Source organism: Pleurotus ostreatus, assembly GCF_014466165.1.
Source record: "Pleurotus ostreatus strain PC9 chromosome Unknown scaffold_1, whole genome shotgun sequence".
NCBI classification, from domain to species: Eukaryota; Fungi; Basidiomycota; class Agaricomycetes; order Agaricales; family Pleurotaceae; genus Pleurotus; species Pleurotus ostreatus.
In genome coordinates, this window is record NW_023503156.1 from 4,070,985 (window position 1) to 4,085,928 (window position 14,944).

Genomic DNA, 14,944 nt, shown 5'->3' on the forward strand with positions numbered 1-14,944 from the left:
TCGTAAGACATGTACGCAACCTCGTTTGGCTGCCATGTTATTGTGTGATACTGACCTGGTGTACATTTCGTGGCGTATGCACTCTTACACATCAAGTACGGCGGCGAAGATGGTAGTTAATCGATTCCCTTTCACCAGGAAAGCTCGCGGACTTTTTGGTCTTATGGACCCGGCGTAGATATTTTTTGAGGGAAGATACAGCCACAAAACAACTGAGTTATGTCTCTCGCGGCGGCTGGGCTGCCTACATCGTGGAGTAAGTCTGGCTTGTTGAAGGTAGTAAGAAAGTCATCCCTTTATTAAATCCGATTTTAATCCAAAACGTAACTTCTATCTACGGGATGCCTTTCGAAGCCTTACACTGGGGGTATCCGGACGGAATGACTTCCCCGTTACGTGCATATCCTGATATCCGCGTTGAGAACGATCTCATCTAGCGACAGGTGGTAGAGAGCATCGATCAAGGCAGGAAGGAATGTGCCAGTCCCTCGGACATTTCCACTTGCCACGGCCACCTCGGCGGCGACGTTGAACACTGTAATGCTAAGATCATGCATTAAAAATATTTCGTTCGCCACCAGGGGGCTACTTACCCTCCGACTGCGGCGTATAACATGTATTGATTGGCGAATCCTCTTGTTATGATCTCGTCGTCGTGTGGGAGAGAAGTCTGTCCAGCGCAGAAGCTGGCGATACAGCTTCCAACCATGCACCCCGATCCTGTGATCCGTCCAAGCATTTCATGGCCATTGTGCAAAGCAATGACCGAATTTCCATCTGATACATAATCCACTTTGCCTGTAAGAGCAACGACACAGCCTATGGATGTTTTTCAATTCCAGATGCACGAAGGGATGGACGTAGAAGGAGCTCACGCTCTTTACGCGCCAAGTTCTTCACGAATGAAATCGGGTCTTTGAATCCATCGCCAACTGAATCGACCCCCTTGGATTCGACCTGGAAAAGGGACGGCATCCCGATTTAGGACTCGAGGTCAAGATGATGCATCTGCATACCTCGGATGTCCCTGACAAAGCGGCTAACTCCCCTGCATTACCTTTGATGATGCTTACTTGCCAAGTGTCGAGAAGCTCTTAGGTCACAAGATAAGATCATGCGAGCCATCTTCGAATAGGGGATGGTACAGTACCTTTGATTGCGTCTTTCCTGTATTGAGAAGCCCCGACTCCCACTGGGTCCAAAACGACGGGCTTCCTCGCCAAGTTGGCGTATAATCCTGTATGCGGTCCAGATGGTACGGTACAAAGAACCACATAATTGACTCACCCGAAGCGAGCATGCCCTCCTTCGTATCGTCTACCAAAGTGCCTATATTGACCAACAAGGCACCTGGTATTTTGGAAAGATCCTGCATTTCTTTTGCCGAGGTGGCCATAATCGGGCTCGCACCCAATGCCAACGTGATATTCGCAGATTGAGTTGACACGACCGTGTTGGTTATCTGTGGGTTGAAATTGAACATCTCGTCTGACGTCTGAACTTGGTTGAATGACTACCTGGTGCACAAGGGGACTTGTCGTTTTGATTGCATCAAAGATTTGGAGTGCTTGTCTTAAAACTCCCTTGCCGGTGAGTGGAGTACCGATCATGGCTGGCCCTAAATGCTCCTGCGCTTTGAATTTGTGAATTATCCCGGAAAGGTTGGCTGCGGCATTTTGGGGGTCGTTGGACGACACGATATCGGAAACGACTGCGACCCCGTCTAAGGTATGTCCGCTCTGTGATACGGCGCCATACAAGGTGCGCAAAATATTTGTCGACTTGATGCCACCTAAAGTAAAGGTGGCTTTAACTCTCCATTCGTAGCTGGTTTCAAAGGGTGTACCAATTGCCACGGCCTTTATCTCAGTCCCTTCAAGCGCATCAAGCAAGACGCCAACTCCACGAACCCCTACCAGAGGCGACGTCAAGGACTTCGTTTTCGTCGCCCAAACGGAGCCGATACCGATGTAATCCACTCCATCGTCGATGGCAGTTTTCACGTGGTCTAGATTGTTGCATGAGACACCTACAATAGAGCCGACGGGCAGGAGCCGCTTTACAACATCCACAGGCATGTCCGTCTGACCGACATGGACACCTGAAGCATGTACAGCGAGGGCGACGTCTATCCGGTCATTTATTATCAAGGGGACGTTGTATTTGTCGCATATGACCTTTGACTTGGCCGCGATCTCAACAAACTGCAAGGAGTCAGCGGTGGCCAACAAGACTGACATTCGTGATCACCTCTCGTGTCTCAGCAGTCTTTTCCCTAATCTGGACAATTGTAACTCCTCCTTGCAACGACTATCAGAGTGCTATGAGATCCAATCGCTTCGGAATACAGTGACAACTTACCTCTTCCAATGATTCGTAATAGTCCTGATATGCGTGAGATCATGGATGATTGGGCGTTCGAAACCTCTCACTTTGTCGGGGGGTAGAAGTTCCCTGCAAGTAACTAGGTACAAGCTATAATCCACTTTTTTTGACATGATCGTCGCACAGATAGGGCGGCCCGACGAGTCAAACCAGGTTCGAAGTAACCATACCCAGAAGCGCCCAGGGCGCTAACTCATTGGTGAATTGTCACTAAACTTTACTGGATGTTGCTACTCTAACAACAAGGCACTTAAGTTTCCTCGAGACGGTCTACCTTGAGCAGCTTCGGACCTCCCCAGGATTTTGTACGCATATGCCTCGACCTTTCCGTTTCATTATTGGATTTGCGTGCTAATTAATAGTCAACGTATGAAGAAAGCAGGTATCGGAGGGAATGAGTAGAATGGCCTATATAATTGAAGATAAAGGTATAATTGACCCTCTCTGGATAAGCTCGAGCTGGTATACCATATAGGGATGAGACTCTCGCAGCGCCTGTCTCCTGAGTCGATAGGGGCTGCTTATGTAATATGAGATCGTGACTTGCATTTTCGTAGCGCTCTGAACTCCTCATCTCTTTCCAAGACACAACCACCAAGCAGGCATCAAATTGAAGGTAAGTGGTAGTTGCATGCGTGTAGGCAATGGGCGGCTCTACCACTACACACAATGGCGCGCATCCCCACGGACCCACACTCGCTTCTATTTTGGGTGTAAAAGGCCCCCTGCGTTTCCGACCTCATGGTTCAAGCCAGAAACCCCACGTAGTGCTACGACGCGTCCAGATATCCGATGATTCGAGTGAAGATGGAGAGTCAAACACCATAGTATACTTTAGCTTGTTTGCATCGAAGCGCATCGAAGTGAAGCCGGGCAAGGAAATACTGCTTTCAGTGGATGGAAGCATCGAGAACCACCCAATATTATTGGAGGGCGATTTGGCTACTAGGGAAGAAGAAGAGGTCGTAGAGAATGTAGAGGACGGCTTACCGCAGCTGACTGAAGTCATACCACCTAAAATGCGGAGGGGATGGAAGGTTCGTCCAGACGAAGGCAACGAGAACGCAGGTAAGTAACGCGGAAATATTCCCTCAATTACGGCTTACTTACATGCTACAGCACCTATCGTCAAAGCATTGGAGTTACCAGTGGCTCACGAGTCGATTGGTATCCAGGTGGAACCGATCTTGACTACTACCTATACGCAGACAGAAGTGTCCAATATCTCTGTGAGCGTACAGGCTGAACCAGTGCTCCAAGGAGTCGCTGTACAATCTGACGCGACACCTTATACTTCAATATCGATTCAAGCAACTGAATCGCGCGTCTTAACATCGACAGATGTTCAGACAGAGCCACCACCCCTGGTCGTTTCTCCGGTTTCTGTGAGTATCGCCGTTGTATTTACACCAACTTAACTCAAATAAAAATAATAGGCACGCCGCAGTCTATCGCCCATGGAGCTTGATTCGCCCAGTAACTCACGTTTACCTTCGCCAGCAAGCACCAGGAATGCCCCCTTAGTAGCGCAGTCGAAGTCATCGAATACTGTCCATAACACTCCTCTGACAATGTCCCCGTCCCAGACGGATTCGACTCAACCGTCAGTCATATTCTCGCCACTCACACGACCTTTGGCGTCCCTTTCTCGCGCATCATCCATTGCCTCTAGTTCTGGTGCACAGGATATGCAGTTCTCTCCCATCGAAGAAAAGCAACGCAATAAGCCATTCCCGATTTTCCCCATCCGCGAACCTCCCTTTGTTGAAGCCACTGTACAGCACGACGATAATTCCATAGATAGTACCCCTCACTCATCTCCTCCGCCTTCAGTTGAAAAGGATGAATATGTGAAAGGTGATAAACATCATGGAATTGACGAGGGAAGTCAACAATTAGGTATGCACCGCAGTCCTTCATTCGTCTCATCTTTCTCTTTGCTCATTTCCTACGAATTGTATCGTGTGAAGCGCCAACAGTAGAATCTCATGGTGAGTTCTTTATCCTGATGTATTTGCCTTGGGAACGACGTTGCTTGTCCAGATCGTAAGGGGTTCGTCAAGATTGAAGACCTAACGGATGATTCCCCTGTTATTTCTGTAGCAAGTCCGTCTCGCAAGCGCAAGCGCTCGCTTGTCCGAGAGATAGTCGCACCAGAACCAGAGGCTACTACGTCAGGTCAACACTATGCTACTCGCCTTTCACCCCCAGTACCTTCACCTGCTGTTGCCCTTTGCGCCCCGCCCATCCCTATGTCCACTAGCCTTCCCAATCCAATCACGCCCTCTCCCCCGCCAGCCCTAGCTTCTTCACCACCACGGGTCTTGGGGGACGAGTTACGACCTTCAGGGTCTCGCCCATTGAGTCAAAGACCGATGTCCGATCTGCCGAATCTATCAAGCTTCTTCGTTCCCGCCTCCAAACCTCCCACCCCGGCCAATAAACCGCCGCCCACACACCCAAGACTACCTCCTACTCAACCTCAGGCTATGTCAGGTCGTGCGAGGGGCGGGACAGGACAGCCGTCATCACTTGATGCGAGATCCTTTGGGTACATTCCTACTGGCCCGATGTCCAACCCACTTGGAATTAGGCCTTCAGCGCCTCCGACTGCTCCTTCGGCCATGGTAAACAATGGACAGTCACAGAAGGCACCGCCTACTGCTCCAAAGTTACTCGTTAACTCTGCTGCACTCAGCGCGCCTAAGATGCCTGGGAGCTTGAAAGGCCTGTCCCAACCTACTTCAACCAATGGGAGTTCTGCAAACGCAACTCCGCAACGTAAGAAACTCGTGGTGGGCAATTCATGGTCGGCTGCCAAAGCTTCTGGGAGCGCCGCACAGAATGAGAAAGGAACTACTCCGACATCTAATGGTCTCTCGCTGGTCGCTCGTCTTACTGACAAGCAACCTGGCCGTACCACCTCCGCAGATATTGATGTCGACCTCCCATATGGATCAGAACAACCGCCACCTCCCCCTCCTCAGCCAATCACCCCAGCGCCTCCTCAACATTTACCTCCAGTACAACCCGCGCCACCTCCGCCTCCCGCTTCTCCGCCGTCCCAGCCTGACCCTCCTCCGATACCGGGTCTTATTCCTACCCCCCCTCCTACCGGGACTATAAAGTGGAGGCCCGCCGTTCTTCCTATGACATGGAACCCTTCAACCTCCGCCGTACCTTATACACCACCAAACCTCACGGCGAACAAAGCTCCAATTAAGATTACTACCAAGGCGCCCGCGCCGTCTGCACCGTCCCAGCCCAATGTTCCCAAAACGGAACCTTTGGATCTCTTCGAAATCCCCATACCTATCGAAGGTTAGTCAATTTTTACACGCAGATCAACTGACGCTGATGCTCGCTGCGGGCATAGCCATAAGTCCATCACCCAAACCGACGTCACCCCATACACCAATTTCGTTAGCGTCTAGACTGACATCCCATCGTAACCCAAACGAAATTCCACTTCCCCCTTCTCCTCTACGTGCTTTCCCAAACCTGACTTCGATCGAATCACGGCCTGTGCCGCCTCCAACCACGAACGGTCCTCCGAAAGACCCCGTACCAGGCAGTTCAACTGTTTCGCCTAAGACTCCTTATCCTCTTATGACTCTCCCTATGACACATCCTCTTCCTCCCAAGCCTATCGCTGCTCCGACGCGACCTGGTCCTCGTGGCGTGAAGCGGGAATCACCAGACGTGGATGTCCACAAGAAACGACGGAGAAAATTCAGGTGGCCCACAGTAGACCCTCTACGCACCGTCGCGCTCAAAGGCGAAGGTGATTTGTCCGTAAAGACAATTGCTTTCAACTCGGATGGCACACAGTTCGCTATATGTTGTAAGTATTCGAATCATTTGATAGGGGTGGTGCTGTGCACTGATACATTATGTTGGGTTTGGCAAGGCTCTGATCGAACCGTTAGGATATGGTCCAACCAAAATTACGCGGAGTTGGCGCGGTTGACGCATAATGCTCCCGTCGTGTCTGTGTTGTGGTTGACTGGGGATACCGGCGTAATAACCCTCAGCGACGATGGAGTCGTGAGTAAATGGATAAAAACTGTGAGTATCGTCGGCTCGCCGCAATGCTAAACTATGATCACTTATATTCGGGTGTAGGGGCCTAACCATTGGCAATGGGCCAAGATCCTGGATGCGGGCAATGAACGTCGAGTAGACGACGATCCCATGTGCCTGGCCTACAGGGCAGATAGGATCGCTGTTTCATTTCCCAAGATCGGTGTCAAGGTATGGCTGTGGTCGAAAGGTGCGCTTCTTGGTTATACCATTGCTGTCAATACTAATGTGGAGTGAAGGAACATGGCAACCCCAACGTTCGATCGTTAGACAGAACGTCACTGCGATCAAGTTTGTAGATGATGGTCAGGCGTTACTTGGGGGCACGAAGGACGGAGTGTTGTGAGTAACTTATTCCGGAATCACTGCGACGGCTTTCTCATCTAAAATAAAGGTGGTATTGCGAGATACCGAACGGCACTTTACGCGCCTACGCATTCCTCCGGTCCAAGATGTACGTTCGATCTTCCCTCCGATATGACCGTTACTTGACAAACGTTACTTAGAACTCAGATTGATATAAACCGTCAGGCGTCGCAGGCGTTGGTTGCCCAGTCCAGCGCCTGTTGTCACCTAGTCTGGGTCGAACAGTCTGATAACAAGGGCAAGGTCGAGCAGGTGTATTCATTTAAAGACCTGGACCTGCGCAACGAGTTTGGTGCCATATATGCTGCGCAAGATCAGGCTGTACTTTTCGGAGATGTCGAGGGGTGTATCCCTGTCTGGGATAAGAAGAAAGCAGTTGTGGTATACGGTTTGGATCACGGTGAAGGTTCGTGGGAGCGCCTCGTTTTTTTCGGCTGTCGTGTAAACTGATGGTTCTCCAGACACGACTATTCAAGCAGTCGCGGTGAGTGAATACTATCACGATCTGACATGGTCTCTAATGTATATAAGTAGAGCTGTGATCACCCTAGTAAAGATGTCGTCCCTTGCATTATTACAGGAACTAAGGAAGGACAACTGAGCTGGTGGTCCCAACCCGCGTCCAATCCGCAGGCTTCGTGTATGTGGCACATTACTATGTGCTGGGAATTTACTGATCCGGATTACAACGAACAGCGACGGACGACGCCGCCCGCAAACGGCACAAAGGTTCTTCGTGACGATGATTTGTTTTCTTTATTATCCGCTTTACCGTAAATTATCTACCTTCACTCGTTTGGTTCCATGACACGGTCGCATACTTGGTTGTACTTTTATATCTCAGATAATCGCTGTTTGGTTTCTTGTGCCACGAGGCATTGCTGTTGTCATTGAAACGTGAATGTTGATTTGCACATGTTTGGCAGGGCGCCACTAGCATTTGCCTGGCCCTTTCCTCCATACGATCCCAGTCGTTGAACAGCCCCCAGACCGTCCGCGACAGTCCACTCGACCATCCACCCAGCGCCTCTCGTCGTTCTTCCACCAGCCGAGCCTTTGTACGTCGCCTAGCTGCTTTTCACTTTCTCAAGTTGATTTCCGGCTTCAAGGATATCCGTATCGCAAGCACAAGTACCTTCCTGGTCGATATCTTTTTTCGGTTCATTTCATTGTCCTCGCCCTTCGATTAGCAGCAGCGTCGGCGTTTCCGTGGTCTATTGTAGTAGCTGTGCTTGTATACACCGAATTGTGAGTCCATCCAGCTGCTTCGAACCATCTCCTGTTCTGTACGAACCTCGCCACGAGGCGCTAGCCTCCGAGTGACGGCAGAACAGGGCGTCTCTCAAGTCGAGCACGGTTTTTGACTTGTTTGATTCATCGGTCATTCTGTAGACTTGGGACGATAGTTTAGGCTTGGTTGGATTGAGATGCAGACTATCAAATGTGTAGTGGTGGGCGATGGTGCCGTCGGAAAGGTGAGTCGTTCGACCATATCTGGAGGGAAAAGGTGTCGATTGCGGTTACATCGAAGACATGCCTGTTGATCTCGTATACGACTAACAAATTCCCAAGTGAATATGTTCCTACCGTACGTCCTTGTTTTCTCATTCCTCTCTACGGCATCAATATATGGTCGTCCGTCTAGGTCTTCGATAATTACGCCGTTACCGTTATGATCGGCGACGACCCATACACGCTCGGACTTTTTGATACCGCTGGTGCGTCGCTAACATCAGCCATATCCTTCGCCTTTACCCATCCCATGATCAGGCCAGGAGGATTATGATCGCCTACGCCCGCTATCGTATCCGCAAACGGACGTCTTCTTGGTCTGCTTTAGTGTCACTTCCCCTGCATCATTTGAGAACGTCAAGGAGAAATGGTTCCCTGAAGTTCACCACCACTGTCCTGGCGTGCCTTGCCTCATCGTTGGCACGCAGATTGATCTGAGGGATGATCCTCAAGTAATAGACAAGCTTGGGAGGCAAAAACAGCGCCCTGTGACATCCGAGCAGGGCGAGCGGTTGGCCAGAGAGTTGGGTGCTGTTAAGTACGTAGAATGCTCAGCATTGACGCAGAAGGGATTGAAGAACGTGTTCGATGAGGTGAGCGTTCCCGATGATTTCTTCGATCCTCTGCTCATTCATCATGCTACAGGCTATCGTGGCTGCACTTGAACCCCCCGTGAAGAAGAAGCCCAAATGTGTCATTGTTTAATGGTCTCCGGACGCGGTACCAGTGCCCTCATCACGTTGCCTCATGTTTGATTCCCTTCTCCTTCACGATTTACTTACACGCCACGACCTATATATCCATCTTCTCTTCAGTTCTCTCGTGTCATCTGCTTCGTTGAAATTCAAGAACACTAGCCCAGTTCATTGATTTTCTTTCGCTTTACGCATTGCTATTTTATGCTTCATGGATGGCCGTTGGCATGGAAACGGTTAATTATTAGAGCCACTCGCCTGAGCGCCCCGTGATCGAACCGTCCGCTGCGCCGCCACTCATGTCCCTGGTCCGTTCTTTGAATCAGCTGCTGAACGCCTTGGACCTGCCGTTTGTCATAGAAACGCCGACAGACCTTACACCTTCTCTTCTACTAGCCATCCTCGCGTCCATCCTTTGCGAGCCTATTCATGCAATCCATGGACCAGATGAAGCATCTTTCGATGATACAATCGTAACTTTGACGGATCTTTCCCAGAGTCATGATACGTTACCCGCGTTCAAGGTTAAGCAGATGAAGGTTCTGTTGGGGGTCCTTAACGAGTTGCTCCCGGTTGACGTCTGTCTTAGCGACGTTGACCCACGCCGCCTGGCGAAGGGCGAGTGGGAAGAAGTCAAGTTCGTGGGTGAACTTTTTGTTTGGCTTGGAAAGAAGCTGGGGCGCATAACCGGCGAAGCAAGCGACGACGAGGCTGTATCCTGTGAAGATGCACACGCCGGACGCGGCCTCAAGAACGGGTCACCCGATCGACGGAGAGGAGGAACGACGCGACAAACAAGGAGGCCACCTTCACCGACTTACACGACAAGTACGAACAATTCCTTCAATCCCACGAATCTATCTATGCGTAGTTTCACATCGAGCAGAATTGAGATCGAGACAATGACCTCCCCTCCGTCCACATCTGGGAGCGTTCGAACCGCTGTGCCCGACCATCAAGGGGATGTTCTAGGTGACCTGGAGTCGCCAAGCGCGAATACCTCCACCTCGCATCGACCCTGGTGCATCCACGAATTGAAGGTTGAACCTACCGACATCATACCAGTGTACTCGCCCACTGGAACTTCTTTCTGTCGACCCGCGATTCCTAGTGGCGAGAATGGTTTCCAGGAAGCCGGAGCCAGCTCGTGGGATCCGCCAATAGCTCTGCCAGATGTCTTTTCAGCCGAGTTGACAACGTGTCATTGCAGCTCATCCATGTATCCTCACCCTCGACCCGCAACACGGGTCAGAGGGCTTTCCCGCGTAGACCAGAGGACACCCGGCGTCTCACCCCGCAGGCACGAGGTTCGGCACGAGGGATATATTTCTTACGCCGATGAAGACTCGGAACTGTCTTGGTTTGAGGCCAGTCGGCACCTTCGCTCGCAGTCGATCGATTTCGGGGACCTTCCTCAGACGCCCAGACGGAGGCCTCAGGTTGATGAGGACCGCTTGCCAATGAGTCAGCGGTCGACGCCTAACGTCGCGCAGAGGATAAAGTTAATGGAGGAGCGAGCAGTATTACTCGCACAGCTTGCTTTGGCCCAGGCCCGAGCAGGAGCAGGAGCAGGAGCAGGAGCAGGAGCAGGAGTGTAACGTGATGGGCTCCCCGTCATTCTAACATCGGAGACAACTTGGATTAGAGGTGCCTTTCTTGTCATTTTCAACTGTATCGGCGCCCGTTGTGGACCTTCACAGTATTCATGGCTCCCGGGGATGGGCCTGAGGAAACCCTCACAACTTCGTCATCCAAAGATGAGTTTTTGCGTCCGAAACACGGACGAACTTCTGGGTAAGGGACTGGAGATTTATGGACAGTATCTTGATTGGATATATCGTATGGCGGATGGTATTTAATGGGTCCGTACAAGTGTCGACTTAGGATCCATTCGTACAGTGTCGGGCTTCGCAACAATTTACTTGCTATGTGTACATCCTCAAAGCTGATTAGGCCCTGTTGTGGGACTCGTTCCGTAAATCCACTCGCGCAAACAACGCGCTTCTAGCTGAGCTTTCAACGAACCAGGATGTAAGTAATAGCTGGATTCTGAGGAATCCCGGTTCGCCTTGGGTAAACAAGGCCAAACAAACCCTTCGCCCTTTCCTTCAGTCACTCACTATGTCGCGTCCTCAGGATGACAGGAACCAAGAGGCTACCGTGTACTTGGTATGTCGCGGCGTACGCTTTGGACTTCAACGACTTACTCAGTTCAACGACAGGGGAATCTTGATGAACGGTGTACGGACGCTTTGGTATGGGAACTGATGCTGCAAGCTGGCCCGGTTGGTGAGTCAGAGCTCACCCTTCTTCATGAGAATCCTTTACTTACTTGTTTTGCAGTAAATGTACACTTACCGAAGGACCGCATATCTATGGCCCATCAAGGGTACGGATTTTGCGAATTTTTGACCGAAGAAGATGCAGAATATGCTTGTAAGATCATGAATCAAATCAAATTATGGGGCAAGCCCATTCGCGTCAATAAGGTACGCATCCGGGCTATCACGTCCGTCGATGTCTTTTCAGCCTTCTGCTAATGTGTGCGTTACGCTTGATAGGCTTCTTCGGACAAGAAACAACTGGATGTCGGAGCGAACTTGTTTGTTGGAAATCTTGATGAAAATGTGGATGAGAGACTCCTGTACGATACGTTCAGCGCGTTTGGTATGATGGCAACCACAGCGAAAGTGCGTCACGCGTTTGTGCGCTCTATGGTCTGTTCTAACGACATTGTTTAGATCGCCCGAGACCCTGGCTCTGGACAGTCAAAAGGATATGGATTTGTCTCGTATACCGACTTCGAGTCCTCAGATGCCGCAATCGAATCTATGAACAACCAATTCTTAATGAACAAAGCCATCACAGTTCAATATGCCTTTAAAAAGGATGGCAAAGGCGAACGACATGGTACATCTGCAGAGCGTCTGTTGGCTGCTCAAGCTCGGAAAAATAACGCCCTCCCTGTCACTGCACGTCCCCCACCAGCGCCCATGGGCATGTTCGGACAACCAGCTCTTGGGGCACCGGCGCCGTATCGAGCAGGACAGTTCGCCGGTGCCCTCGCTCAACCTCCCCCGCCACCTGGGTTCACCCCCCAACAAACTATCATGCCTCAAGGAATGCCTATGGGTATGCCACCCCCACCTATACCGGGAATGCCTCCGGGAATGGGTATGCCTATGGGTGGGGTTATGCCGCCGCCACCGGGCATGCCCGTATTCAACCCACAAGGAGGGTATCCACCCCCTCCCCCGGGATTCGCAGCAGGCATGCCTGGTCCTGGGATGCCTCCACCGCCAGGTATGCCCATGCAGCCGTACCAATGATTATTCTAGTACGTCGAATCGGATATTGTGATATTGTCAACTTGTGCGTTACGCAGTTGTCTTCACGCATAGGTAGTGTCTTCCATCAGACATGGCGAATGAAACACTTTTGCCGCGTAAACGTTCTCATATGAGCCGTAAAGAGAGGAAAACATTGGATAGATCGATGAAACAAAGGTGTCAACAAGCTCTCGTTCGGTGATACAATTGCAACGCGACTTGGAACTCTCACTGGATAATGAGCGACAGTGCCAGCCCCATGCAAAGTCACCGAAGTTCGATATATCGTAGGGATGGTGGTAATTGTTCCGCAGCTTGCTGCTTGGCCTGCACACGTCGTGAATGCAACGCGCATCTGTCTGCAGTCTACGAAGCTGCGAGGTGTTGACCTCTCCACCAGAGTACATTGTTCATAACACCACTCCGATTTCATAATAACGTTCGCTACATTCCGCTATGCAACATGTTTCGCCGTATGCTTATTTCTCAACTCCATCACTACATCTAGGCAATTCCCTTCGTTGGCCACCTTGATGGATCCCCAGTGAGTCCTTTGCCATAGACAATGACCAACAAATTCTCACCTTAGTAGGCTTCGTAGGTAGCCAGCTCAGCGAAGTCTTTGCTGGCGTGCAATGCCGCCACTAATTCTGCTTCCCCGACGGGCACCTTGATCGTCTTTTTCGCCCCCTTTTCATCATGGTATACAAAGCCAGACGGTGCGCAGGTGGAATTGCCTTCGCGGACAGGGAGGACACTGCGACGGCCTTGGGGCGAGTGGAAGAAGTTCATGTGCGAAGCACGAGCCCCTCCGCCGTTCCAGCACTTGGTTCCAGGGCCAAAGACAGAGAACAGGAAGTCCCCGCAGGTGCTTCCAGTGTATCCCTGGCCTTGTGTGCCCGCAGGAAGGTTGTCGAACTCGACGGAGAAGCCGAAGCCAGTGGGGAGGGAGCAGCATACGCCGCCGTTGTCTTCGCAGAAGAAGTTGTCTCCGCTGCAGCTGGTGGTGGAGGCGAACCCAGCATAGCGCACTGCGCTTGCTACGGGGGCGAGAGCGACGGTAATAGCGAGAAGAGCAGAGGGTTTCATGTTGAAGTACATGGTTGTTGTTGATTTAGCTAACTTGCGGACTTGACTAGGTCTAGTTACTGCCTGCTGCTCTCTCACCAGGCTTGGGGTGAGATCTTATAGGTTTCGGTCCTCCCTTTGCCAAAGAGACGCCAACTCCGGTAAAGCACGGAGAGTCGAATGTATCTTTGTCAGTTTCACCTAGCGTTGCAGTCGTTCGCCCAAAGTGACGTCCCTTCTGGCATTGTTACGTAGCTTTATGGGGCAGCAGTCTTGCGAATAATGACTTCTGGGCTATGCTTATTGGCATGCAAACACGTACGGGCATCAGTCATCCGCCCTTGTTTCGTAAGTAAGTCCTGCACCCCATACGTTTGTCTAAGGGACACACCTGAATACTTGTTGCTCGTCGTCGCTCAACAAGGATCGCTGGAGCCGAAATGGGATAACGTACGTCTAGGAATAGACACTGCGATGTGAGTACAATCGATGATATGTCAGCACCAATTGAACTTACGGTCATTCGAGGAGATCGTGGTCTAGCATTCAACGTCGACGATCCCGGCGTTGATTGTTCCTCATTGATATTGAACGTCTATCCTCAGGAGTTACTGGTAAGTTTCGACATGGAGGACTCGGAGCGCCCAAATGATTGACTAGTGATTAATCATGTTGTTTTGCGACCAAGGATTCGGACGCTCCTAATCACAAGAAGCCACTGCAAGCACCATAGAACAAGTTATGTAAAGAAGAATGAATTAGCCTGCCTGTGTCGGATCGCTTTAGTACTATCTAAGGCGAGGAAAGCCAATACATAGAACATCTATTTCAAGGACGGCAGCGTTGTAGGTGCGAAGACCGGGAAGGGTGTCTTCCCACCAAAAGATGAAGTAGGAAGGAAAGACGAAACCGAACGCACGTGGCGAACGGAACGGAAGACGGAAACGCAACCAGGCAGCGCCGCGTGCCACTGCTTGGACTCGACTTCGCAATGCAAACAAATGAGGAGGAAATATACTTCTTCATATGTATGTATGCAGGTACCAATGTGCCGCAGCAGCTCGTGTTCGAGTGCTCGGACTGAATGAGGAAGTAAACGAAATGATCATATACGTACAATAGACCATGTAGCGGACGCTGTACACGGTCCGATACCTACAGCGTATATACAGTTGTTGAACAGCAATGACTCCTTCCGGGGCTGCAAGTGAAAGGTGTAAATGATCGTATTAAATGCTTACACTGGCAGTTTACCCAGCCAAGAGGGATGCCATGGCGCGAACAATACAAGAGGGTCTAGAGTTACCAGGTACAAGCTGGAAACATGGTAAGCAATGCACTTAAGTTGTGACTGAGCGAGACAGGCGATGATTCATGATCTCGGAAACAACTATCCTAGGATGCGGCGACTCCAATAGAATCCAAAATAATGGGCCATGAAGTTCATTCGAACCCCGATGCGATGCAACAATGAAAGCAACATCTCACAATCAACAGCCCTAGTCT

General features: G+C 50.7%; 6 protein-coding genes across 6 annotated transcripts; 4 read left to right on the forward strand and 2 right to left on the reverse strand.

Moving 5' to 3' along the window:
• Positions 1 to 392: 392 nt before the first annotated feature.
• PC9H_001492 (uncharacterized protein) lies at positions 393 to 2,498 on the reverse strand (the record flags this gene model as incomplete). Its single annotated transcript, XM_036771142.1, has 11 exons — positions 393 to 543; positions 594 to 819; positions 876 to 957; positions 1,017 to 1,093; positions 1,151 to 1,237; positions 1,288 to 1,462; positions 1,518 to 1,792; positions 1,847 to 2,204; positions 2,251 to 2,310; positions 2,362 to 2,385; positions 2,433 to 2,498. 11 exons carry the CDS (start codon positions 2,496 to 2,498, stop codon positions 393 to 395), a joined length of 1,581 nt encoding a protein of 526 aa, XP_036636987.1.
• A 531-nt stretch (positions 2,499 to 3,029) lies between these two features.
• PC9H_001493 (uncharacterized protein) lies at positions 3,030 to 7,574 on the forward strand (the record flags this gene model as incomplete). Its single annotated transcript, XM_036771143.1, has 14 exons — positions 3,030 to 3,453; positions 3,505 to 3,770; positions 3,822 to 4,284; positions 4,356 to 4,376; positions 4,429 to 5,706; positions 5,762 to 6,229; positions 6,296 to 6,453; positions 6,511 to 6,658; positions 6,708 to 6,810; positions 6,863 to 6,922; positions 6,975 to 7,240; positions 7,296 to 7,318; positions 7,369 to 7,474; positions 7,531 to 7,574. The coding sequence occupies 14 exons, from the start codon at positions 3,030 to 3,032 to the stop codon at positions 7,572 to 7,574; spliced, it is 3,828 nt and encodes a 1,275-aa protein (XP_036636988.1).
• A 687-nt stretch (positions 7,575 to 8,261) lies between these two features.
• On the forward strand, positions 8,262 to 9,051 carry CDC42 (Rho GTPase; the record flags this gene model as incomplete). Its single annotated transcript, XM_036771144.1, has 5 exons — positions 8,262 to 8,309; positions 8,366 to 8,422; positions 8,480 to 8,552; positions 8,605 to 8,939; positions 8,992 to 9,051. The coding sequence occupies 5 exons, from the start codon at positions 8,262 to 8,264 to the stop codon at positions 9,049 to 9,051; spliced, it is 573 nt and encodes a 190-aa protein (XP_036636989.1).
• A 289-nt stretch (positions 9,052 to 9,340) lies between these two features.
• PC9H_001495 (uncharacterized protein) lies at positions 9,341 to 10,639 on the forward strand (the record flags this gene model as incomplete). The annotated part of the gene is made up of 1 exon (XM_036771145.1): positions 9,341 to 10,639. The coding sequence occupies one exon, from the start codon at positions 9,341 to 9,343 to the stop codon at positions 10,637 to 10,639; it is 1,299 nt and encodes a 432-aa protein (XP_036636990.1).
• Positions 10,640 to 11,162: 523 nt separating this feature from the next.
• On the forward strand, positions 11,163 to 12,370 carry SF3B4 (Splicing factor 3B subunit 4; the record flags this gene model as incomplete). Its single annotated transcript, XM_036771146.1, has 5 exons — positions 11,163 to 11,210; positions 11,264 to 11,330; positions 11,385 to 11,530; positions 11,603 to 11,731; positions 11,783 to 12,370. The coding sequence occupies 5 exons, from the start codon at positions 11,163 to 11,165 to the stop codon at positions 12,368 to 12,370; spliced, it is 978 nt and encodes a 325-aa protein (XP_036636991.1).
• Positions 12,371 to 12,955: 585 nt separating this feature from the next.
• Positions 12,956 to 13,471, reverse strand: PC9H_001497 (uncharacterized protein; the record flags this gene model as incomplete). The annotated part of the gene is made up of 1 exon (XM_036771147.1): positions 12,956 to 13,471. The coding sequence occupies one exon, from the start codon at positions 13,469 to 13,471 to the stop codon at positions 12,956 to 12,958; it is 516 nt and encodes a 171-aa protein (XP_036636992.1).
• Between the last annotated feature and the right edge of the window lie 1,473 nt (positions 13,472 to 14,944).